Genomic DNA, 9046 nt, shown 5'->3' with positions numbered 1-9046 from the left:
TCAGTTCTCCCGTCTCTCATTTATTAATTCATTCACATGATACAGAATAAGTAATATCTTGCACGTGTTTAAACAGTAGTGCATTTTTGCTGGTGGTTTTTGATTGTTGTGAAATACTGTAGTGCTTATCACACGTAAACTAATTATGCATTTTATGATAAATGTATAGAAAAATGAATTTTAATCTCATTTCCTATATACACATACATAGCGTTAATGTGGATATAGTGCACATTTGATTCTAGATTTCATGCAAAGTTATTACACCATCACCAACCTCTTAATTAATGTGCAATTCATCGTGCTGTTTAATAAATAGATATGAGTGTGGTTCATAAAGTTATGCAAATCACGGCTTAATATTTTTAAATCATTTTTATTTCGTTGTGTTTTGAGTAACGTTCTAATTTGTATTTAATAAAAACAATTAAGTAACAGTGACGTATTAGACATTTCTATTTTACGATTATCTTACTATAAATTAATAATTGTTGCATTTATAATGAATTAAAAAAGAACAATTATAAAAAATTAACGTATGTAAAAGGGACATCACAATTCCTTATTGGATTCACCGATTGCCTTTTTGTCTCACCAAAATATTTATTTCGTGTCATTCATGTCAAATCTTGCAGCCGTTTCTCTCTTTTGTCAGATTTGGGTTGGTCTATCAATTAAAAGATTAAGACTTGGACTATGATAATCGTGACAGGAGGACAACCAATAACTGCTATTTTTATTAGCCCATCAGAAATCCAAGATGAGCCAGGAATACTAATGAGTGAGGGAGTGAGTATATGCATGTGAGGAGCCAAGGTTCGACTGGAATAGAGAAACACTGCCTTGTTAGCATTCAACGCATTGAAAATGAACAGCAACTTATTGGATTGAGTATTTATTGAGGGGACCGTCTGCTCGCTATAATCATACTTGATGTGAGTTCTTTGTATCTGGATGAAAGAATCATTAATGATGCTAACGATGAGTTCTGCTGGAGTATGTTTTGACCTCCGGGACCAAACGGGAAGCTCGAATTTGAGGACTGGAGTTGGGATGACGGGTTATTTGAAGGATTTTGTAACCCAGCTCCACCACCACTTTGACTTTGATGATGTTGAATAAAATGCTGGGCTTGGATGAAGTCTAATGGCAGCATAATTCCATGAGGAGGAAGATTTGATTGTGAAAATGAGTCTTGATTCAATTGACCGTGACCATGAAATCCAGCAAAATTCAAGGGGTTGTTGCTGCCCGAGTTGTTCATACCCATCAGCCCAAATTGTTGACCACTGTTGAGATGCCGAGATTGATTCTCATTGTCTTCGTCGTCATTGCTGGAATTCCCACCTTGCCCCGCAGACGACGATCTTCGCTGCTGCTGCTGCACATGAGAATTGTTATTAGCAGACTCGTTGTGCTCACTCTCAATCTTCTTGCGATCATCATCAATGTCTCCCAAAGGAATCCTTTCCTCACTCTTCTCTCGAGTATCATCTTCTGTCACTTCAATGTCCTCGTTCTCTGAATGCTCAGAAGTTGAAGAATCTTCAGCATTCCTTTGTTTGCCTACATTCATTCTTTTGATCATGGTTGGGGGTGGACTGGGACTAGAGAGACTGTTCTCATCACTTTTGCATGATACTGGAGATAGGTGACTTCGATCCTTTTCTGGTGCGAGCAGAGAAGCGACATCAAATTGACGCTTTCGACTCAACATTAGAGTTTGATTGACGGAATGGAGGTGACTGGGATGGTGATGGTGATGACCTGTTGGTGGTTTCTGGCTCAAATTGGCAGCAGCGGCGGCTGTAAGACCAAACAGGGTGGCAGGATCTAAACCTGGGCCTGGTGGTGACCCAGCGAGATTCATGGGATTTCCCATGTGACCCACACCGCCGTGGTTGAGGGGGTGATGAGGATGGTGCCATATTGGGGGTGGGGACGAAGGTGGGGGGCTGAAAATTCAATGCGACGGTTAGTTTGGATATTTTTGATCCTACTTTTGCTTACTACGTGATTATTAATTATGCCAAATGAAACAATATATTCTTTACCTGGGAGAATCTTCATCGTCCACAGCGAGCCCCATGTGCTTGCGGACTTTCCGCTGGGCTAGACAGAATAAATTAAGTAAATTGGGTGAAAATACAGTGAAAGAATCTCTCTCAATGAGTTGGTTAAGAAATCATTCCTAACAGAGATAAAGAAGGAAAGAAACAAATTGGACGTTGAATTTCGGAAGGTATCGACTTACCTCGACGACGACGAAAGTCCCCTTTGGTAAAGTCATCCACATTAGCGTCGTGGATTCTCCAAAAGTGACCTTATAACAATACAGAAATATTTACTGGAGCTCATGGATATAACACATTTGGTTTAATACAAGCTTCCATCATGTTGATAATATGCGTGTAAACTAATGCATCCTAGTTTTTGGAAAATAAATCAGGACAAATATGAATGACTGATAGGAATGAGGTATTCAAAAAAATATGCTGTTTCTGGCAATGAGAATAGTAGCATAAAATCACTTACACTTACCCTTTCCGTTAGCCGATCTTCCCGACTTGATAAAACAGTCATCTAAAAAAACAAGGAATTACGTTAAAAAAATACATAAGGACTAGAAAGACTTGAGACGACGAAGCATGTGTACCATATATGAATGTACTTTAAGTTCACTTACTTAAACTCAGGTTATGCCTAAATGAAGAAAACAACAATTAGTACTAAATTGGTTTAGGGGGATGATACAATGTGCAACACTGGTCTGTTTACGAACCTAATACTATTTCTCCACCCCGGACCGCGTGCTCGGAAATAGGGGAAGTTATCCAAAATGTACTGATAAATATCGCTCAGCACTAACTTTTTTTCCGGTGAACTCAATATTGCCATTGCAATGAGCCCGATATAGCTCTGAAAAATGATGTAATTTGTTTATCATTAGTGCAGAAAGTATACACATGCACGTATGCAAGATCAGCTTTTAAATGCATACAAGATTTTCCAGATAAAGTTGTCAACTCTTAACTCATGTGAAGTGAGAGTGAAAGTACATGTACCTGCTGAGGTTTTGGTTCCTCTGGGGGTCGACATAAGCCTGCAAGTCTGGGATCAATTCTGCAGTAGGGTCCATAGAAGAGTTCTGGTCTTACTCCGGGCGGCATGGGTGGCATGAAGGAGCCAGGTGGACATCTGAGTCGTTCTGCAGCCATGGCGTACTGATACAGCTGAGAGAGGCGATAATGTTCCAGGGCGCTGGCAGGAGAAAGTATCCCCGGTATTTGGAGGCCTCCGATATTTCCAGCACCCGTGCTGAGCGCCATGTTATTTACTGGCACTGCCTGGTTGTTAACTCCACCACCTCCATTTCCGGTTCCAGGTGGCATGTTGTTTTGTGCAAGAGATGTGAAATTGCTTACTCGTGAAGAAAGTTGCTGGTTATTGGAGGAACTTGTCGACATAGTCATGTAACACCACACACAAAGTATATTCAACTATCACTGCCTTGCACTTGGTTAGCAATTATCCACAAAACACAAAATCTTGCTCCCTTAATTAACAGTTTGCAGTCAACTGCATTAGTCAGAGTCAGTTGTCAGTTGACATATATGTGTATAGACCTTATGTGACTTGGCTAAACGAGAATCTCACTATTGAGAAAGTGACCGTTGTCTCAACTTGCCTCGACTGTGTTTTAAAAACAGAAGCAGAAGCCTACCAAGCTGATGCGTGTGTTTGATTATTGTTGTGTATGAATACAGAGAATGAGACAGTTATTGGTTTTGGAAGATGTTTGCTCACGCCAAGTTGATGTTAAATTGAGCTCGAAATCAGTGCTACCACTGGACTTGGATAAAGTTGTTAGACGGGGCCGATGATGATGCTATGAAAGAGACATGGCTTGCGCTTTTGGTTCATTTTGTAGAAAATATTTGCAGTGCTGTTGGAGAGGAGTTTATTTAGAAGTAGTTTAGATGATGATGATGCTGTTGAGCTGAAACGCCCCAGTGTTGTTAAAACTTTGTAGAAAGCATTCGGAAGAAGGGGAGTCGAGTGTTGGATAATATTTTGGAGCAACTATTGGTCTCTGTGTATGCACAATTTGTAAGCTTCCATTCTGGGTAGACGCCCAGCCTTGGCGATGGCCAACCAACCAACTGGATGGGGCACTCCCCACAGTTACCACCACCACCACTGCAGCGCACACAACAGTAAGTTTTCAAAGATCTCCTACCAAGTCGCCACGCTGCTGCGACGACGACACCGCACAATCAATCTCTGCTCTCTCAGACACCTCGCTTCGAGCTTCTTCTCTATTTTTCTATACAACCTCGGCCTTTCGCTACCATTATCAGCTCTGTTGTATAAATGTTGTTCACGATCGTGTTCTACGCGAAAATGCTACTGCCTCTCTCCTCTGCAAACTCAATTGGATTTGCAAGCCTTTTATCCAATTCGCCTGCTTTCCTTTGTACGGTCAGGTTCTCCGAATCCACCTTGCGGAAACGGAGAATTGATACAAAGTCCTGTCTTGCATTGAATTTTGATCAAATCTTGAGATTTTAATTTCTAATTTCTTTCATAATGCTTTCACTATGATACACGCACATACATATTTTCCTTAATTATTCCTAGCTTTCTTTCAATCGCGTACCTACATTAGCATTAGAATTAACATTAGCACATGTACCTACAATAACACTAACTCTAAAATAAGTATGTATCAAGTTACCAATAACCTTGCAAGTTCAATCTCTCAGGATCAGTAGGCCATACAGCACTTAAAGGTTCAAACTGGACACACTGACTCACAGCTTATGCGGATTAGACATAAATGTAAACGTTACACTGTGTGTGTTAAAAAAAGTCTTAACAAAACAGTCAATAACTTTTTACAACAAAAATAACAACTGTTCTTCTTTTCCAGGAATCGAATTACTTGTTTAATTTTTTCGCATGCACCCATTCATTAAGATTGCGTAGAAATTTAAGCAGTGTAAAATAATTGCATAGCTTTAACCGACTGTTTTCAATGCTTCTCATGTTACAATCCCGTTTCTTGAGCAAACTAGTCCAATGGAGAGTACTTATTTATTTACGAAAGAAGAATGGCTCATTTAAATTCATGTTTATTTTTATGACCAACGAGTTGCAGATAAACAAACGATTATATTTCGCTTAACCAGAAGTCAAGCAGCCAACGTGTGGCAAGCACTGTCACATCTTTCTTGCATTTACGACCTTTATAATATTTGACACGAGTGAATGGCGTTGTTTACCAAAAAGCATGTTTTGTTTATACAAAAATTTAGGTGGCGAACTTTTATTATATTTATTAAATGCAAAACTATTCATAATCGCGATGATGGTTGTTCGCCAAAACTTACATCTTCATATACATATGCAAACAGCCGTCGCAGCTTATTGAATCCGCATTTATTCTTCAGTCCGAACCAGGGCTTATGGAATAATCACTTGCGTACGTCTGTTCATAAGTGACACTACATAAGCGGTCGAACGGCTTATCCAATATTCTCGAAAGTTTGCACAAATTTTGTATGGAAACAATAAATATACCACTCTTTTTTATTAAGGTATTGGTCATGAGATCGCAAGAAAGATGACCCAAATTGGTTTTCGAAATGAAGAAAGAGACAAAGACTGACTCGGGCCAAAACAAGTCTGAACTGTTGGTCTTTCTTAAAATGTCTGTGTTTGTATTAATGTACAAGTACTAATGATTCCTCCGAGCTGACTCATTGCTGAGAAGCATGTTTGTCTATTTCTTTTAACTAATTTGGTTTCAAATATTTTTTTACAAGAGACCAATTTGTTGTTCTACAGATTAAGATCCATTAAGAAAATATGTACGCAAATTGCTTTTAAAATATCCAGAATTAAACAAAAGTTTCTACATGTTGGTTTGGTTCTTCAATGTAAATACTTTTTATCACCACCATAATCTACAAATTTAAAAGAAAAAGTGTTTTATGTGTTTTATGATCAACACAGTTTTTCATTTTAAACTAATCCTCTCCGTGCATATAGGACATCCATCATATGTAAAACTAGATGAATTATGCGTTGCAAATGTGAGGCACAACAACCTATTCATGAACAGAAATAAATATTTTGACAACATCTGCCACGATTCAGCTGAACATTAGTTTTAACATTTAATACTAATTGCATTGTTTGTGTTAAGTTTTGTCCTCACAAATTTATAAATGATTATCTCATAGCAAATACTGTTATGCCTCTATAATGTAAAAACATAGATCCACGCTTGTTAATTAAAACAGTGTTCTTTTTTCCTTTCTTAAAGTCACATTGCATATTAACATTAATTCTGTTGAAAATTTGCATGGAGCCAATGAAGCCATCATATACAGGAAACCAAAATTTCCACAGAACAATTTGTCGACTACATATGCACAAACATGGCGTAAATGTTGTGTCCATAAACATTAAATAGGATGCAACTGCAATTGAAATGTCATTACCAACAACATTATTGTCTGTGTGACAAAGTTATTGAGACTGGAAATTTGACAGTTGATTATTTCAAAGATTATTGTGTCGGCCACCAATTACGGACAATGCTTATTGGCATCTATTTATTTGATCATTGGCTGGCTGGTTGTGGACCAGGTAAAGAAACGTAAACGTAAGGGCTCATGAATGGGTGGCAATCTGTTCCATTTTGCCGTATGAGTAGCAGTGCGTCTGTATTTAGCAGGAAGGGTCTCTCAGTTTTCACACACTTCATTATTCTGGCATTTGTTGTGTGAAAACTGTCCAACGCTCTTTGTGAGATTTATTGCCCATGAATGCCAATAAGTGCTCTCCAGGTTGAATGAGGATGAGTGTGAATTGAAAACCCCTACTGCTGAATAATTGAGAGAGCACAGGATGAATGGGGTGAAGAAGGTGCGGTGAGTGTATGGGGTTTAGTCAAAATACAAAATAAGCTTTAGTCCTCGTATCCATAATATTTTTGTAGATTATGCATTGATAATGTTTAAATCCACAACACACATTCACGCGTTTGTCACTCAATGCATGCAGAATTTGAGAGGCGTGCTACTCTCAAATTACAGCTAATCAGCAGCTCAATCCTTCTTTCCTGTTTTATTCTACTCGTAATTGTAATCGAAAAGACGCGATTATGGTTGTTTAAAATTTATTTTCTAACCTTGATTATGAATTTCCTCACCTAACAAAATGGACCTACGGAGCTGATGTCAGTATGTGATTTACTGGTGTATTTGCTAGTGTAAAGCCTATACATATAGAATTTCGTTTCTTGTTTGGTTCACACACACACAGCGTTTCCTAATTGATGCGATCCTCTCCAACACAACTTGAGCCTGCATCCCTTCTGCATTTTGAGGTAACATTAGAATTCTGAGGAGAAAGAAACTATTACCGACGGACGAACCAACGAAACGACTAAATGTTTTGACAAGGAAAGTGATTCAGAACAAAAGGGCGTGTGGGACCCCTGCCCTCGCCCTGACACCAGGGGTTCTCTCCTTTGATCTTAATCAACACAATTTCTCTGGCGCATATATACAATAATTGCTCCATTGGAATCAGATCTTTTTTCATGCTGCTGATCTCTGTATCTACTATTGCCCAGCCAATATACCAAATATACCAACCGTTCATGAGGACGGGCAGCCAGCGTTGCCCCGAAAACGGAAAGCTCTCAAAATAATTACAGCTTAACCTCCAGCATTCAACATACATAATCGAATATCTGGCACGAATGGTACGACCCAACTTAAGCCAAGATGCATTTGAAAATGTTTACGTTTCTCTGTTGATGGCAATATTTTTCAGGCTGGTAAATATTTGACTCGGTAAACAAAAAAGTAAGCAAACATGCATGTGGATTGCCGTCGCTTTTTGACGTTTGGAATTTTGACGTATTTTTAATTATGTAGGTGACTTTGCGGAATTCAGAAAGGAAAATTCTTTAAATTTTTCAGTCATGCTTTCAACTGTTGAAATCAACAATTTACAAGATTTCAAAATGCTGATTCAAGTGTTGAGCTAACCTGTCACCGTTTTAGGAAGTATTTAGAATGCATTCTTAATGGATGAGGACAGTAGCATTAATATTTGACTTACAATGCGATGGTGTCAGGTGATGTACTCAGATTTGAGTCGAATTTTATCAATTTTTGTTTTTCAGGGTAAAAAAAAATATGACATTCATATTTTTGACTTTTCTAGAATAAGTAGAATACATTAGTCGACGGCGAAATTTTTGACATTTTCTGAGTTAATGACAACTTTTCAAGAATCTTGAACTTTTTTTAAAATTTTGAGGCGATTTCAAAAATGGTGTTATAAAAAGTTCTTTGCAATCTTCATAGATTTTTGTCATTTAAAAATGTTTTTAAAAATTTGTAGAGTTTCTGGGGCTAATTATGAGTATGTACATATTTTTGTCCATGACAAATTTAGCAAAAGTGGGCCGAAATTTGAGTGTATCACCCACCAGGAATTGTTATTGCTAGTACTGAGTTAACAATTAACCAGGTCGAATTGAACCCTGAGCTCACCATGACCAAACACATAGCCAATCATAGGAAATTATATATTTACCCAAAGACCATATTTTATCAACTAATGAAGCACGATGCATGTTGTGCGTGACAGATAATCCATCTGATCAATCAACATTTCTGTTTCAAAGCAAGTGATATTTTGCACTGTTTTTAAATCAAAGAGCAAGTAAAAACATGATAGATTACTAAAGTTGTGTTACTGCAGATATGTTTAAACCGTGCGCTATTTACTACAAAAATGATAGTTATTATCACAATCTACAATATGTGATGAAAACTGCGTGGGTGACAATCTGCTCAGGCACAAAATGTCATAAGTAACAACATGGGATTTGGATCATGAAAACTCCCCTCTTGTTTCATCATATGGTTAATTGTCTCCTCACATTTGTTCCGAGAACCAGTTGCACTAATTGAAAAATAAGGGCAATTTTCATTCGCTCGCTTATTTATCCAATTCT

The 9046-nt window shown here is 38.0% G+C and overlaps 1 protein-coding gene across 2 annotated transcripts; it reads right to left on the bottom strand.

The window, feature by feature from the left end:
* Window positions 1–362: 362 nt before the first annotated feature.
* On the bottom strand, window positions 363–3968 carry LOC110843415 (forkhead box protein A1-A). Of its 2 annotated transcripts, none has more exons than XM_035846528.1 (7): window positions 3066–3968; window positions 2783–2919; window positions 2687–2703; window positions 2536–2583; window positions 2255–2323; window positions 2055–2112; window positions 363–1955 (listed from the first exon to the last, which is right to left on the bottom strand). In XM_035846528.1, the coding sequence occupies exons 1-7, from the start codon at window positions 3471–3473 to the stop codon at window positions 896–898; spliced, it is 1797 nt and encodes a 598-aa protein (XP_035702421.1). In that variant the 5' UTR covers window positions 3474–3968; the 3' UTR covers window positions 363–895. The 2 variants fall into 2 exon arrangements, with proteins under 2 accessions (XP_035702421.1, XP_021945075.2); XM_022089383.2 differs by having other exon boundaries at window positions 2542–2583; window positions 3066–3967.
* Between the last annotated feature and the right edge of the window lie 5078 nt (window positions 3969–9046).

Source organism: Folsomia candida, unplaced genomic scaffold, assembly GCF_002217175.1.
Source record: "Folsomia candida strain VU population unplaced genomic scaffold, ASM221717v1 Fcan01_Sc001, whole genome shotgun sequence".
In the NCBI taxonomy this organism is placed as follows: domain Eukaryota; kingdom Metazoa; phylum Arthropoda; class Collembola; order Entomobryomorpha; family Isotomidae; genus Folsomia; species Folsomia candida.
This window is presented reverse-complemented; position numbering and strand designations above follow the sequence as displayed.